This window comes from Anser brachyrhynchus, assembly GCF_964034855.1.
Source record: "Anser brachyrhynchus genome assembly, chromosome: 4".
NCBI classification, from domain to species: Eukaryota; Metazoa; Chordata; class Aves; order Anseriformes; family Anatidae; genus Anser; species Anser brachyrhynchus.
Window position 1 is genome coordinate 46,604,418 of NC_137698.1, and position 17,222 is coordinate 46,621,639.

Below are 17,222 nucleotides of genomic sequence, written 5' to 3' on the forward strand. Positions count from 1 at the left end.
GCGTGGTCTGCCCGGTCTGAGGGCGGCGATTGGTCGCTGTCTCGTCACGTGGTCGCATTTCTCTCCCCGCGCCCCCGGAAGTGGTGGCAGATGGGAGTGGTGGGCGCTGCGCTCCTCATGGAGCCGCCAGCCGGGCCCCGCTGATGGCCGAGCCCCCGCTCGCCGTGCGGAGGAGGAGCCGCCTCGGCTCCGCTCCCAAACGGAGCCGGCCCCCGGCGGGGCCCAGCGCTGCCTGCTCGCCGCTGGCTCTCAAGAGAGCGAACACCGGGGGTGAGGGGGTGCCAGCACAGAGGCCGGTACGGGGGGGAACGGGAAAGAGAAAGGGGGATGGCGGCGTGCAAGAAGGGGTCTGCTGGGGCTTCGGGTGGCTCCAGAAAAACCTCATTGTCATCGCTTACCTGTATTAGGTTCCATCCCCTCACAAGCACCCGTTCCTTAAAGCTTAACTATTTCTTGCACAAATTAAGGATAGTGCTTTATTGCATGAGAAATTGCATCGTGGTTCTGTGGCGTGCGCCTGATGCTTCATCCGCGAAGTTGTGCCGCTTTGTTACCCCACGGTGCTAATGCTTGCTGTTCTATTTCCCTAGTATTGCAATGATAGTGAAGAGGATATGTTTGGAGACTACAACAGCTTTTGCGAAGATGATTCTCTGCTGGCTCAAGTTCTTGACACGGAGCACACGCGTCCACGGGATGCAGAGACAGACGTGAAAGCAGCTGGAGAGTTCGTACTTGAGGGTCTTCCATCAGGAATTGACCAAAGAAAGCAAGATAATTCTTCCGCTTCAGAAACAGGTGTCATATGTGGAGGGGATACAGAGCATGGCTTCCAAACGCCTGAAAATGACCCACTGGATAACAAAGAGGACCTGGGTGATTCTCTTTTAGATGAATTGCCTTCATCGCAACTTTTGTATTTTGCAGAAATGCGTCAGCCTTCTACTGGTTCTGAGAGATCTGCAGGCACAAAAAAGATAGACATGAGCAAGTGTTCCTCCTTAGACAAAATCTGGAGGGCATCATCTCCTTGTCCTGATTCTGAACACAAGAACAGAAGTACAGAATTTTCTAGTGATTTGAAGTCTGATTCATGTAAAAATACGAGCCTTAAGGATCATCTAAAAAATGCTTTGACTGAAAATGCTAAAGCTCAGACTCTGAAGGTCTCAAAAACCAAGCAGCTTAAAGAAGCTATTTTATCTGAAGAGATTTGTGTAGCTAGGAAAGCTATTGGATCATCTTCTGTCGATATAGGCCCTTTTTATGGATTACCCAGTAAAGTTAAAGATCTCTTCTGGCAGCTTCGGGGGATTGAAACACTTTATGGTAATACAACAAATGGTTTCTTCAAAATGAGCATTTGTACTGTGAGTGAAGTGTTTCCCGACTTCATTCCTATGGTGTGCAGTTATTTCTTTAGGCCTGTCTTTCTGTCTGTTCCTGGCACAAATATTTAAGTTAAAATATTTTCAGGTATACCAGTAAGATGGTTTAATACCACCCGTTGCATGGGAAAAGCTTAAGTGATGTCATCTCTCCACAGGTGTAACGATAAGAAAGTTAAGGCAGTAGCTAGACCATTTCAGAAGGAGGTTCTTTTTCATTAGGTAAGAGGAGGTTGATGTGGCTTATGGAAATACTTTTTGTGAGAGATTTGAGAAGATGAGGGATTTGAAGGCTGGATCTCTGAAAGTTTGTCGCATTTCGGTGAAGTGAAGTTCTCAAGCACAAAACTAGTGTTTTTCATAGAGTGCAGGCAAAGAGCCGTAGGGGATCAATATCCCCTTAACTGTTGGCAATGATTCTTCTTTAATTTTGCAGAATGGCAGCATGATTGCTTAACATTAGAATGTCTACAGCAGAGGAAGAATTTGATATACTCGTTGCCAACCAGTGGTGGAAAAACACTTGTTGCTGAAATTTTAATTCTCCAAGAGTTACTCTGCATGCAGAAGGATGTTCTGATGATCCTGCCATATGTTGCCATTGTCCAAGAAAAGGTCTGGAAACAGTGTTCTTGGTATTGTTTGTCTTGTGCAATGTGCCTTGTTAACATGGCTGACTTTAATAATAATTTAATAATAATGGTTGGAAAATGTGTTGTGCGTGAACACCTCTACAGAAGTGACTGGCTTCTCTTTTAAGTGCTGCTCTGAGACAGTTATTTTCTGATAAAACAGATTATGCTTATCACTTCCAGATGCTGAGTGATACGATAAGAAATGTGCTGATTCTTTAAGTAGCAGTGTGCTGCCGTGTCACCTGATTTTCTGGTCTTTTATCAGTGTTTTCTGCTGTCTACCCGGCCGGAGAAATCACTTTGTAATAAAAACAGATCTAAAGAAAACGAGTTAGAGAACAGTTTTAACTCAAGCTTGATCAAATTTGCAGAGAGTTAAACTTTTCAACTTTCAAGGGAAAGTTCTTGTAGCTAATATTTTCATTTCCTTAAACAGTTCATTTGGATGTGGGTAGGTTAAATGCACACTGAATTCTTGAAACAGGCCTAAAGTTCAAACTGAGTGTGAGTTTGTTCTGTAACTGACGTTGTTTTTGTTTTGTTTTGTTTTTTAATAGGTTTGGGGCTTATCAAACTTCGGGATAGAATTAGGTTTCCTCGTTGAAGAATACGCAGGAAGTAAAGGACGATTTCCACCCATCAAGAGAAGATGTAAAAAGTCCCTCTATATTGCTACAATAGAAAAAGGGCATATGCTAGTGAATTCCTTGATTGAAACAGATCGAATTGGTGACCTTGGTCTTGTTGTGGTGGATGAGGTAGGTTACAATGAGGTGGTGAGGTTACAATGTGGTGGATGAAGTAGATTATAAGATTTGGCTTAATTAGCAAGGAGTGCTGTTTGAATTGATTGGTTTAGTTTTAAGTGCCTATTGTGTCATAAGTTGTGTAACTTTGTTACTGCAGGGGTACTTAGAGTCAGGAAAGTTGAACTGTAACCAATGCCTGTGTGCTGAATGTTATTTTTCATTAACAGAAGCATTTGTTTCTACATCAGAGCCATAGACCCTATGTTCCCGTGTTGGTTGACCGTGAAATTAACTCTTTCTCAATTTGGTTCTATGCAATAACAGAACAGAGAGGGGAAAAAAAAGCCATTTTGAGTTGTTTGCTATATGTTTTACCCATTTCTGTGTTCTTTGTAGAGAATTTTGCAACACACTAATACTCGTCCCTTTTTGCTTTCCTTTCTGTCTGCAGTTGCATATGCTTGGTGAGGGAAGTCGTGGAGCAACTCTGGAAATGACTCTTGCAAAAATACTCTACACAAGTAGTAAGTCATGTCTGCAGTCAGCGTCACTAAAATATCGTAGTGCAGTCATCTCTAGAGTCAAGTCTTGGCTTTGTTTTCTAGTTGGTCTTGGCTGCTTTTGAAAAATGTGGCATGTTCATGCTTTAACAGCGTTGACTGTTTTGACCGCTAGAGATGTTTTACCCTGTAATGATGGGCTGAGTGTTCTTGAAACTTTTCTGATACTTCTCTGAGAAATCCTGAGTATTGTCAAATGTCTCCATTTCTTCGTAGGAGCCCTTTAGCCATTGCAATTAAATGGATTCCTTTTTTATGTTTACGTCTCAGGTAATATTTCTTAGCTATATCACCATGAAACCTGCCACTTTGGCATTTAAAAATAAATACTAACAATAAATAAGCAGGCTTGTGAGTTAAATATTGAGTAGAAGTGTTTAAAATTGTGAGCACAGTAACAAACTCATCTCAACTTCTGTTTTACAGAAAGCACACACATTGTTGGAATGAGTGCGACTTTAAATAATGTTGGAGACCTCCAAAAGTTCCTGCAAGCGGAGTACTACACTAAAAATTTTAGACCGGTCAGTACACGAGATACTGTGAAGTAGTATATGTTTTTAGCTTTAAAATTACAGCAGTTCTGTGTTTTCAAAAATCAAGTAATACACATGCTAATGCTTGTAGTTGTCCTAACAGAAAACCTTTTTCTATTTATGTTTTGCGATGTGCTTAGTGTATTGTATATGTACAAATGTAAGTACCTTTATAAAGTTGTGACAAACAATTTCTCATTTTAAGCCAAATTCTAAAATAGTGGGTTAAATCATTGCAGTTCCCTTGATAGACATGCAGTCTGGACTACCGGTGTGTGAGTGCTGATGCTGAGAACTGTTTATGAATACTACATGTGATACATGTCATATTCGTAGCTATAATTAGACACTTATTTTGTCAGGGCAGGTAATTAGATCTATTTATTTCAAAAAAAATCTTTGTGGGGTGGAGTGCACACTTGTATGCATGCAAGTAATTGGTGTATGAATTGTGATGCTTACGAAAAAAACACATCAGCTGCACATCAGCAATAGCTTAATGTTTAGAGCTGGTTTGGTAATTCAGTATTTCTGTTTCTGGCTTAAATCTGCCTAGGTAGAATTAAAGGAATACATAAAGATCAGAGACACAATTTATGAAGTAGACAGCAAAGCAGAAAATGGCTTTACTTTTTCACGTCTCCTGAATTTCAAGGTAAAATCTAAATTCCTTAGAACTATGGTTAGAAAAAACATTAATTGATTTGTTTACAGTGCTTTCATAAAAGAAACTACAAATGAACTATCACATCAGAGCAATGCCTATTACAAAGAAAATGGTAGGCTTGTGGGACAAAGAAGTCCTTTAAGATACTTAACCCTATTTTAGCTGTCTTTTTTTTTTTTTTAACTGCTCTTAAGGTAGATGGTAGGGGTTTCTTCAGTATTTTCACATGTGAGGAGCAATGGACTTGAGAATTCCAGATCAGTAAATGCTGTAGATTTTCTCAGCAGCGTATCACTTTTAAATAACAGTTAAATATATGTATAAGCTTATTACTGCCTTACAGGGATTTACTCTAACCTTAAGAGTGGTGGGTGAGGGTAAACTGCCACTAGCGCAAGCAACGTGGCTAATGTCAATAAAAGTTGTGGTATTAAGGAGAAAAATGATGAGCATTTGATTCTTGCATTGCTGTATCCCCCCAGTTAAAGCTGGATCTTTTGATACACTGTAAATTAACAAATCGGGAGAACTTAATCCTACAGAATCTTGCATTTAACTCACCTTAAAGCAAATGGAAATATCCTAGTGAAGGCAAGGAGATACTGAGTAGTTGCTGAATTTAGGACTTGAATTCTAAGTTTTAAAAATAAACATATGTCAATCTGTTTATGATAGTATTCTAGTAATCTGAAGAAAGCAGATCCTGACCACATCATTGCACTGGTCACTGAAGTTATTCCAAAATATTCCTGCCTAATCTTTTGTCCGACTAAAAAGAACTGTGAAAATGTGGCTTCAATGGTGTGCAAGTACCTGAACAAGTACGTTTCTCATGGTTTTTTATTATATGTGGAATAATTCACCAGAACTTGGGATTTATCTTCACTAGTATGAAAGTGTCTTTCCCTGGTGATGACAAGTAAATACTTGGGTGAATATAGAATCATGTTAAGTTAGTAACTGGGTAAATGATAGGGAACTAATCATTAGTGAACTAGTGTTTTAGAGAAACAATTTTTCAACAAATTATTTGATCAAGGAATAAATAGAGGACAAATAATTAAAAAGAAAAGCATACTGAAACCATCTAACCTTGTGTCCTATTGGCACTGGTCTTCTCTGCAAGCTGCTTAGCAAACACATTTTCTTTATAGCCCTGCGTTTGGACATGTATGTCACCAGCTGAACATGTAATTACTGAGTTCCATACATATGTACAGGATGAAAACTCTAAGCTAGGCTTCATTAACAAAAGAAATTGAGATATGCGTTTGGTTTCATACAAGCCTGGTTTGATATAATAGTCCATAAAAGTTTAGATTGTGTGTAGGAGGAAATTATATTCATTACTCAAATTCCCTCACCACCAAACTTGGAGCCATTGTTACGTCTGTAATTTTCCCTATCAGCTGATATTGGCCCTCTGTTTTTCAATGCATCTTATATACCACCTGGTCATTATTTAATGCCTTCTGTACCAGTGCTTCCAAACAATACAAGATTTCTGTTGTGGGTAACTTAAGTTTCTACTTGCATCTTACTAATTTAGGGATATCAGAAAAATCTCCAACCTCAGATGTCTAGTTACAGGAATACGTAAGGAGCAGAATTACAGTAAACCTGCCTGCATTAATAACTGAAGTGGTTATTGATTGATCAAAGTCTAAAAAAATATATAAATAATGCTTTTCATTCTCAAAGAGAATTTAGATCTCACAGGGAGAAGGAGAAACAAGACCTCATTAAGGACCTAAAGAACATTGGGAATGGAAGTATCTGTCCTGTTTTGAAGCAAACAATACCTTTTGGTGTTGCCTATCACCATAGTGGACTTACAAATGATGAAAGAAAGAGTATAGAGGAAGCATATTCTAGAGGTGTCCTGTGTCTTCTTGCTTGCACAGCTACATTAGCTGCTGGAGTCAACTTGCCAGCTAGAAGGTTAGTCACCCCAAAACATTACATGTTTTCATTAAATCTTGTTTAAAAAAATATATACCTGCATATATATATATATATATATATATATATATATGCAGGTATATATATATAATATATATATATTTCAAACTTTATATATATATATGCAGGTATATATTTTTATATATATATAAAGTTTGAAATATCACTGCTGCATGAAGTATGTTCAAGGTATTATTAGGAAACTTCAGGAGGAACTAATTCCATACGTTCAGCTCGAGACAAGTGAAAAATTTGCATTTCTAATTAGGAGATGTGAATCGATAGCAAGTCCCTTAGAATGCATAGTTGAGGAACACTTTCCTAAACAGATGAAGTATTGAGAAATTCTTCAGTAACCAGTAATTTTACCCAGAAGAATAACGAAGTCATAGTGCTTCTTAAATGCTTTCCTAAGAACAACATTTAAATCCTAAAGTAAGTCTTTCCTAAGGGGATAACTTTTAAATGTTTTACCATTTGTGTGCATGTATATTTGAATAATACATCTGAGGGGGGAGAACCTAATTTTCATACAGATAACTGTGGTTTGTTTTCAGCATTGCTGACTCTAGGGTGTTGCACATGTTTTCATAGGGGTTACTTTCTATCTCGGTGGTTTTCAGTCTTTCGCTCAAACCTTGCACTAGATACAAAGGCTCTGCAGCAAGTAACTGAAATGGATTATGATTCCAACTTCAAGTTGTTAAACATTGTTCATTTGCACATACATTGAAACAATCACACTTAATTTTGCTTAACTTAGCTGCTAAGCATGAAACATATCCAGAGAATGTATTTGTAAGATACTGATTTCAGCTTTAATAATTTAAATATGAAGCATGACTTATCAAGGTGGTTTTTGTTTTAATACAGGGTTATTTTGAGAGCGCCTTATGTTGCTAATGATTTCCTGAAGAAGAACCAATACAAACAAATGATTGGCAGGGCTGGTCGAGCTGGTATTGACAACGCTGGTGAAAGCATTCTCATAGTGCAGGAAAAAGACAAGCATTTGGTAACTTTAACAAAGCTGGTGGTGATTTAAGTCCTTGGATTAAGCTGGTGGGATAAACAGGTGGAGCTGCACTCTTTAGCCTAATTTCTGTGGACTTACTGTTCTAAGTGTTTGACTTATGTAATGATAACTTTTAATTGCCTTGGTTCATACATGGTTTGTTTTCAGGCATTAGCTGAAATGTTAGATGTCTACAGTTACTTTCTTTATAAGCAGAATCATGAGTATCAGTGCTTGAAAAGGATGGTTTATAACTATTGCATGAATATTTCTTCTCTACTAATATATCTCTCGGGACTTTTTTAGGTTCAAGATTTAGTTACCAGTCCTTTGGAGAACTGTTACAGCAATCTTCTACCGGAGTTCACCAAGGGAATGCAGAACCTGTTGTTATCTTTGGTTGGATTGAGGGTATCGGTAAACTCTTCTGAGCAGTTTAAATTCTTGGGGAATGTGATAAACACAATATCTGATTGTACAGGAAAACCAGATATTTTCAACAGTTAAACTTAACAGAATTTCAGCACAGCTTCTCTTCAGATGACAGGCACAAAGCTGGGATTAGTATTTTTTAGCCTAAGTTAAAAAAATCATGATGCAAAGTGACATTTGCCCAATGTGGACAAGGCCAAAATTACAGGTTTTTTTAATACTTCATTTCTGGTACTATATTCTAAAAATCGAAATTGGCAACAGTGAAAACAAATGAATATAATGGGGTACGTAGAATAATAAACAGCTGAATATAAGGTCCTGTCAGATCAGTGATAGACTGTCTCTTTTATTTGTCATATAGTTCCATACAAACATTTTATTAATATGATAGCTAGATGTCCCTTAGTGAGTAAATTGTTTTGAATAGCTTATGCTTTGTTACACATAATGACACGTTTACACATGCTAATAGCTTGCAAAATTTATACAGATTGCAGTTACCCAAGAGGAAGTATACAATTTTTTGTGCCATACATTGCTGGGTGTTCAGCAGCAGCTGTTGTCTAAGGAGAAGAGTCTCTCAGAGTTGGTTAAAGATGGGCTAGAAAGTCTAATAGAAAAAGGACTCCTAACAGTAAAAATAATGGAGAAGGACCAAAATTCCAAAACTGCATTAGCAATCACACGGTTGGGTAAAGCTGCATATAAAGGTAAGACGTCTTTTATCTTTCATCAAACTTGTAATCTCAAACGTAGCTGCATTTAACATAGCATCCTGTCTTCTCTTTGAAAAGGCAATGAAAAAAAATGCTCCTACCATGCTAGTTCAGTTACTACATAATGTAGTGGACTGAAAATGGGTATTATCAAGTGTTACGTGACTGAATTTTACAGGATGGAATTCCAACAACATCCTTCACAAGGAGAATCAAACCAGAACTGTATCAAAATTAATGGTTTAATTTTATTTAGTGTTTGGAATAAAAATGATTGCCTTTCTCATTTTACAATTAATTCTTACAAGTAGATATTGTGAGGTATGTTAATTTTTTTAGCCTAGAAGGGAATAAGAGGCAAAGGAATTATATGGCTTCTAGTCTGAATGTAATGCAAAAATTATACCAGGAAGTATGGTTTTCCATCTCATAGCGCAAAGATGTAGGGCAAGGAAAGTGATTGTAACAGGACAAAACTCATATTTCTTGAATCTATGAGACTTTGGGGAGTTAGTTAAAGCCAAGAGAATTCGAATGTTCCAAAAACATACAAAATGGGCATGTATGTGGAAATCAGTGACTTGCTTTCCTCGGTTCCCTTTCATGAATAATGATAAATGACAACAAATATTTAGTCTACTTTTTTTCTTTCTTAACTTAGATGGTGTAAAGCAAGTGGGTTTTTTTGGAAAACAAAGAAGTGACTCTGAGTGAAAACCTATTGTGCTTTACTCTGTATGCCTGCCTACAATTGCCATACATTGTGTGCTTATTCTAGGGTCTATAGACTTGTCGTACTGCAATCTTCTTTACAAAGAATTGAAGAAAGGTTTGGAAGGGCTGGTTCTTGAGAGCAGTCTTCATCTTCTCTATCTGGCAACTCCATATGATATGGTTTCTAACTGTAGCCCAAATTGGATGATATACTTGAGACAGGTGAGAATTAACTTTCAAATGTGGATCAGGGCATGCATTAATGCAGCATAGTGAATTTTGAAAGTGTCTACACACATAGAATGTAATTAGTAGGGTAATGCTTTCAAAAGGTAAAACCATTACTGTGTTTTCAGTCACAGTACAGAACTGCTTTCCTTTTTCTCAGAAATGTAAATTACTTTGTGAATCACCGTTTTGTCCTTTTTGTGAGACACAGTATCATGAAACATCTTTTTCTGACATCTCAAATCTTGACTCTAACTTCAATGCTAGCCTTACCATAACCAGAAGGATTAATCTTGAACAAGAATTTCCTATAAACTAGTTATCCTTGTCCTGCAAGGAAAGCGTAGTTAAATGAGCCACTTTTACCTTCTGATGCTCTACCATTGCATCTTTAATTTTGGAAGCAAAATCTGCTAGTGAATGTGAAGCCTTAATCCTTATGGTTTCTATATCTGAGTCTACTGCTCAACTCAATCATAACTGCAATGATTATCTCCATGGGCAGTACCTACCTACAAACTACTGTGCTTACATGCACTGTAAAAATACAGATCTTACTGTAGTCCTGTGTGCTCTGCAAGATCCACCCATAATCCAAGTACCCGGTTCCTTGAAGTGTAGTATGCTGGGGGTATCATTAAAATCTGCATAACTAAGTTTCTTACGATGTGGTACTCAAGAGTTTGATAGTTAAAAGCAAAAAATTTGCTGTTTTGACTGCAGAGAAGTCTACCTAGTGTTCAATTATATATCTGCTGAAAAGCATTGTTTTACTTGAAGTAATAGACATCTGATTTCTGTAACATGCTGCATAAGGGAACTAAATATCTGTGAATTTTAAATGAAATTATCCTGGAGTCTGCAGAGCAGCTGTTAAACCTGGAGAACAGGAAAAAAATATGCTTTTTTTTTGTTATGGACATAGTTGTTTCTGAAATATTTGGTGAGGCTGAAACTGATCTTTTGTTTCATAAGCTGCTATTAGCATTTATAAAAATTTGGGGGCAGACATGAAATTCAGGTGATATTGATGTAGATGACATAACTTGAAAAATTGCTACTGTAAATAAAAGAGTGACTGTTAGTTCTCTAGGGCCTGTAATTTGTTTGTCTTGATTTTTATATAAATACAGAAGTAAATATCTGTAGAAAAGAAGGAGAGGAACATGATGCTGTCTGCAGCTTATAATGAAGTAATGTATGTATTTAAACATACAGAATCTTTTTATGCATATCCACCAGCAGTTTATCAGCTGAACACATCTGTATATGTAGCTTTAAACCAGTGTAGTTAAAGGTGGAAAAAGTATTAATGTTTGTAATTCATGGAGGAAAAAGGAAAGCGAATTTACATATCTGCCTGTAGGTGGTATAAATTATAGACAAATTGGATGCAGAATACTTTTTAAAGCTAATTATAGCACTTACACCTTGTCTGAAGCTGTTCTGATTTGTAACATTTAACTTCTAATGAGTTATTACAAAGAAATGATTTTGACTGTAGTCAATCTTTCTTTAGTTCAATCAGCTAAGTGCAGCAGAGCAAACAGTAGCAGATATGGTGGGAGTACCTGAAAGCTTTATTGCAAAAAAGGCTTCTGGTCAAGCCATCAGAAAGGTAGGCTGGATGTTTCTTACACCTAAGAGAATAGTGTAGTCTTTTAATTTGACTGTTTAGAAATGTTAGATTACTTTTCTGAAAGTATTTGTTAATTACTAGTGTTCTTTTACACATTAACTTCTTCTTAACCTCATCTTTTTTTTTTCTTCTTCTTTAATGTACTAGGGTTTAGCATAAATACCCCTATTTTAGAGATGTGAAGGAACAGAGATGAAAAAACTTGATCCTTAAAGAATTAGCAGCAAGTCTTGAACTTGATATGGGTACTGAGATCTAACTTGTTTTATTCCTAGAATGTGGACAGTGCTTCTGTAAACAGGCTCTACCTGACATTTATCCTATATACCTTACTGAAAGAGACCAACATATGGAGCGTTTCAGAAAAATTTAATCTGTCCCGAGGGTATGTTCAGAATCTCCTTACCTCTGCTGCCTCGTTTGCTTCTTGTGTTCTACATTTCTGTGAGGTAATGTGTTATATATCCCAATATTTTCTTTGGTATTCGTTTTGCAAAATGTGTAGTTTCCTTCTGTTAGGTTAGAATGTAATGCAGGCATTGTATTTCACCTCTCTTGTGCAAAACTATACGTTTCCTGTCGAGAAAAGCATGCTAGTGCAATGACATGTTTCTGGTATTAACAGTAGGTTTTATGGACTGAAAAGGAAAATATAACTACTGTACAGGTCATTCATCGGTGTCATAAAGTGCTGTTGATTGAAGAGCTGATAAGTGTGCCTCTGAGAGATAAGGCCATCTGGTTGTAAAATGTCATTGCAGGAGAAGAGTTGCCTTGGCTGGTTCTTGTTTTCTTTCTCGTTTGAAATAATGCATCTATTGTCCTTCAGAACTCTCCCAGCTTTAGCTGAGGAGTGCTAAATAAAACTTTGCAACTAGCTGGAAGGATAACAAACTAGAGCTTTCCTGCTTCTAAAAAGGCCAGGTGCATGCTCTAGCAGAGCTCTAACAGTTGTACCTGCAAGTATAGAACTTGGGATCAATTTCTGCATGTAAGTACTTTTTTCTGTGTTTAAGTTAATTTTTATTTTTAACTGTTCTTGTCTCAGCAGGAACTGGAGGAATTTTGGGTTTACAAAGCCCTGCTGACAGAACTTACCAAGCACTTGACGTACTGCGTTAAGACAGAACTCATTCCGCTGATGGAGGTAGCAGGGGTTCTAGAGGTAAGGAAACCCCATCTTGTACATCTTAAATGTTAACTTTAATGCTAAGTGTTACCCTCATTGAGGTGTCTCTGGAGGACCAGCTAGTATTTTATTCAGAATGGGCATCATGCAGGTATCCCACAAGAGTCCTGGAGGTCAGGGGAAAAGGGTCTGACTGTTTGGGAAACGTGAGCGGGAGCCAGTCACGTTTTTCTTCTGCCTGCTACTGCAGCAAGCGTGAAAACTGTATTTGCTTAATAGTTTTGAAATGTCTGCTCAATTGGAAAACAGAGCCCGGGTCGTGATTCTTTTGTGATAGAGTAGGAAGATGATCACAGAAATACGTCAAGTTCTATTGGGAACTTAAGCTTTTATGTTCACTAAAGCTGCTACATGTATTTTAGATAAGAAACATAACCAGTCTGACCTGAGGACTCCCATTCAAGTAGAAAAATATATTGGGGCCTCAGTGCGAGGCTGTGAGTCATTACTGGACATCTTTTCAAAAGGCTCTGTCTTTTCTATCCAGCATACTCTAGAAATTAGTTAGCAAACCACTGAATTTGGAGGCTGTGAATTCTTATGCTGAAAAGTTAAACAACGAAGACCTCAGACTTGATGCTTCATATATGAAATTGACTGAATTTGATGCAAAGGGGAAAGAAAGGCTTATTCTGTCGCTTAAAGTCTGTAAGGGCTTGGACAGCGTGATTCTGCTGAAGTTGTATCGTATAGGTTGCTCTGGACGTTTATTGTTCTCATCAAGTTACTTCTGTACTGGAATTTAAACTGTGCTGACAAATGATGTTTGTAGCAGACAGTCTGTAACCTTGAGCAGGCATGATTTGCATAGGTTTCTGTAGAGGGAACTGATAAAATCAATGGTTTTCTTACCATAGTGAATGAGAAATTAATGATGATTTTCTTAGACAGTTCCCAAAGAACAGTCTGTAATCTTTCCATGAGATCACTCACTCACAGGGAGTGGTTCTAGGCCATCAGTCATGCTGTGCATCCAACTGCAAAATAGTACAAAAAATATTTTCTGGCAATCAGTGGGTATTTTCTGTGAAATTAATGACACTTCGCATCACTGAATGCTCATAGTCCTTAGTCACCATGGAGGAAGATACTGTACTGTCTGTAAGCCTTTCTGTTGGATGCTTTTAAAAAAAACATAAGCCATCAGTTACATTTCTTTCTATTACTTGGTGTCTTGCAAATAAGAGGCAAAAGGTAATAGATGAAATACGTGAAGGCAGTGTTCCACTTGTTCATCAAATGAGAATTAATATATCACTCATTCCAGTAGAGCCATGAGATTACCAAACGGTCTTATAAGTAGCCTAGAAATGCATTTGTACTTCACATTCTAGCACTGTATGTTTTGCACAATTTCCCCCAGAGACCCTCTGTTTGGTCAATACTGTTCATAGCTGCATTGCATCCTGATACCACAATGGGACCAAGCCAAGTAAAGAGAAGCAGATCACAGACACTACCATGCTGGTCATAGTCATCAAATTCAAGAGAATCTCTCCTGTTCTTGTGAACTCACAGCCACGACTTGGCACAAAACTATTAAAAAAATCTGTTGACTGAAGGAAAACACCTTGAACAGGAAAGTATAGTCTTTTCAGGACTTCTGTGGAAGCTCAGAAGACTGCGTTGCAAGTTGCAGAAAAATAGGGGCAAGGTGTCTCAGACAAAATCAGCTTTTCTTTGATTTTGATCTCCAAAGAGTGCAAGGCAGTCATTCATGTCACTGACAGCAAATTCAGAAAACATGACCAAAATAGAGGCTGGCAGAAACAAATTTGTCCAGGTGCAGAGGAAATGATGCTTGGGTTTACTCAGAACTGGGTAAGGTTAGCAGGGAGTAAATCCTATGTGCAAGTAGGTACTTCTGGGGGGGGGGTGGATTAAGGATCCTTAGTGCCAGTTTTAGTGAGTTTTGGTATTCATGGCAAGATCAATCAAAGAGAACTGGATTTATGTAAAAGATGAAATGTTTGAGGTGGATGCAGAGATTGGGACTCTGAGGGTTCTTATTGCCTGTTCTAATAACTTAACACTATTATTCGCTTGCAGGCACGAGCTAAACAGCTTTATAATGCAGGGTACAAAACCTTAGCACACTTAGCAAATGCAAATCCAGAAACTCTGGTGAAGACGATTGAGCATTTGTCACGACGTCAAGCCAAGCAAATTGTTTCATCTGCAAAGGTAAGCAAGAAGGTTCAAAGAAACTGCTCCAGGAATTCCACATTTCAAAAATGGATGTTTGAATGACGTGAGAAGAAAGTGTAGGATTTGGCTTAGCACTTGTGGACATTTGTGATGCCAACATTGATCAGTATTAGTATAGTGAAGTATTTTATTGACCGTATCATTTGTCTAAGATAGTTACAAGAGAGGAGTTAATTCAGCAATCGCTGGCCTTCGAGCACATGAATGACAGGCAAATAGAAATTTCCTTAAACCAGTTCACTTTTATACAGGATAGTGGGGAGTTGTCTTCAGCAGGCAAGCAAAAACCAGAAATGTTTTGATAGGTGGTCTGAAACACTAAGTAGTGCAACATCTTGGTATTAGTACATGAGAAAACACGTTCCGGGAGGCAAAGGTTCTGCAGTCCTGTTAGCAGCAGCATTTTTTGATTCATTTTTCAAGACCAGATACAAGCCTGGAAAGCAGTGTTGGTGTTCTGTCCTAAAATTATAGCAAATAATTGTATTCATTTCCTAATGATTTGATTGTTATTTCAGATGCTGCTGACTGAGAAAGCTGAGGCTTTACAAGAAGAAGTAGAACTCCTCTTAAAGGTGCCTACAGATATCCCAGGGACTTCCTGACCAATTCAGTCATTAAAAAAAAAAAATCATGATTTCAAATATTTGAATGTTTTAGCTTTGTCCTGTGTAAATGTACTGTAAATATAATAAATATTTAATGTCTTTTATATACGTCATATTCATATGCATTTTGAATTAAAAATATTTTTTGCAAAGTTGCATTCATTTGAAGGTTTTTATTAACCACCTCTTCAGCATTAGACCAGAATAAAAAAAAATGTGCTATTAAAATCATTCTTAATACATGGTTCCAGGAACATCTGGGGGAGTGCACTAAGTAGTGGTGTGTACTTGGTCCTAGAGCTTGGGTTCACAGATGGCTTAAAAAGCAGAGTAGAAAATGCCTAAGCTTGGCAGAAGATTTGAACACCCATGTATGAGTGAACTACTTCAATACTCCTTCAGGCAGGAATCCCTGTGTTCCAGGAGTAGCTAATGGAGTGAAGTAGAGCTGTAGTTGTAATGCAGGAGTGCCAGAGTTGCTCAGGGAATTGTAGCTACTATCTAGTCTAACCATTTTTTAACAGATCGGAACACCAAATTACTACTCAGTCTCTGTAAATGCCTGAAGAGGTAATTTATTAAGGGTGTTTCTGCAGAAGCCTTCTAAATAGTTTAAATTTGCTTTAAAGGTTTTTAAATTTCATTGTTGCATATGAAGACTGACTTTCTAAGTCAATAGCAGAAGCCATATAAACAGAAGTAGCTTGAAAAAATGCCTGAAACATTCAGTTGTGACACAGTAAACTCCTTTTCAAACCTGGTGTGTAGTGCATGACAATGTTTAAGTGCTTCACATGAAGAGTGACTTGAAAGCTATGATGGACGGATGGGTTGAGTCATGGTAGCTTTTGTCAATATAAGCTTAAACTTAACCTATAGAGTTCCTTTGTGGAATCAGCCAGCCCCTCCGGCTAAAGGAAACCTGAGGCAAACCTTAAACAAAAACATTAAATAACTTGGTCTTGTAGTCAGCTCTTCCCTAGTGTGCAATTGTGTTGGGATTCCAGAGATAAATGGGAATTATTTTAAATCCCAGTGGCGTTTGCGGTGAAGGACTGGATAAGGTGGAACTCCGCTGCAAAAAAGTTGCGAATAAATGATATAAGTGTTTCGTTGCTGGATTAGAGAAGCAATGGTTTGTTAGCAATTGAGTAAATACTTTGTGTTAGCCTTTCTTTTGACAGAAACATGCCTCTAACACCAGAATTCTGATAGTTTGTAATGGCTTAGGAGTTTTAATAAACGAAAGTGTATGCTTTGAGTATTAAAACAGGCTGAGAACTTCAGCTGCCCTCTTTAGGGGAATGTGAGTTATTTCCACAGCTAGATAGGTGGTGCCTGGGGGGAATACCACTGCTGATGCTTGAGGCTCCGTGACACATGGTTTTGGGAACACCAGAACACGTTAAGTTGGTTCTTACGGTAAGATGGAGCTGTCCCCCAGGTGCAGCAGTAATTTTTGCCATGGCCTGAGGTTGTCTAAGCATGTCTCTGCCTGCCTTGCCCTTCTCATTAGGTGAAATGTTTGATTAAATTGTTATCAACATTTCTCTATCAGTTTATGTGAAATACCTTTAAAAGGGGAGATGCTCATTCAAGCAGAATTCTGTTTGTTCTGAGTTGTGTGTTCTACTTCACAGGCATCTGGGGAAATTTTAGTTATGCTTTTAAGACCTGGCCAGCTGCTCTAAAGGCTTATTGGTTTGCTTCACTGATTCTGAAACTTGAAACAGTCTTGCATGCAACTTCGTAATGAAGGAATTAAAAAATTAAGGAGTGTTACATGTTTCTCTGAGTTAACGCAATAACAGATGTGGAAATAATCTCATAAATCCTTACCCAAACACTTAATGGGAAATGAACCTCTGCCACAATGATCGTTACATACCATGAAAGCACAAACATACAAAATGAGCATGCCCTTTCAATTTTTATGGTGAAGGGGATCAGCAAGGGGTAGATGTTGGGAGGCT

General features: G+C 37.9%; 1 protein-coding gene across 6 annotated transcripts; it reads left to right on the forward strand.

Annotated features, from left to right (window-relative positions):
* Positions 1 to 57: 57 nt before the first annotated feature.
* On the forward strand, positions 58 to 15,401 carry HELQ (helicase, POLQ like). 6 transcript variants are annotated; one of them, XR_013951108.1, is made up of 18 exons: positions 58 to 296; positions 591 to 1,329; positions 1,825 to 2,003; positions 2,581 to 2,781; positions 3,224 to 3,296; positions 3,759 to 3,856; positions 4,425 to 4,523; positions 5,211 to 5,356; positions 6,237 to 6,476; positions 7,371 to 7,512; positions 7,819 to 7,923; positions 8,438 to 8,657; positions 9,442 to 9,599; positions 11,125 to 11,223; positions 11,520 to 11,629; positions 12,293 to 12,409; positions 14,483 to 14,617; positions 15,160 to 15,401. XR_013951108.1 is itself a non-coding variant. In XM_080591615.1 (18 exons), the coding sequence occupies exons 1-18, from the start codon at positions 144 to 146 to the stop codon at positions 15,244 to 15,246; spliced, it is 3,126 nt and encodes a 1,041-aa protein (XP_080447741.1). In that variant the 5' UTR covers positions 58 to 143; the 3' UTR covers positions 15,247 to 15,401. The 6 variants fall into 6 exon arrangements, 4 of the variants coding, with proteins under 4 accessions (XP_080447741.1, XP_080447739.1, XP_080447740.1 ...); XR_013951109.1 differs by having other exon boundaries at positions 12,296 to 12,409; XM_080591615.1 differs by having other exon boundaries at positions 7,819 to 7,882; positions 8,436 to 8,657; positions 11,520 to 11,693.
* The last annotated feature ends 1,821 nt before the right edge of the window (positions 15,402 to 17,222 follow it).

What these genes read in the sequence shown, in the direction of transcription:
- HELQ (XM_080591613.1), top strand. Translation starts at nt 144, where the DNA reads ATGGCCGAGCCCCCGCTCGCCGTGCGGAGGAGGAGCCGCCTCGGCTCC. An exon ending in GGGTGCCAGCACAGAGGCCG is followed by an intron (nt 297 to 590) that starts GTACGGGGGGGA and finishes CTATTTCCCTAG; the next exon opens with TATTGCAATGATAGTGAAGA. An exon ending in GGGTAAAGCTGCATATAAAG is followed by an intron (nt 8,658 to 9,441) that starts GTAAGACGTCTT and finishes TGCTTATTCTAG; the next exon opens with GGTCTATAGACTTGTCGTAC.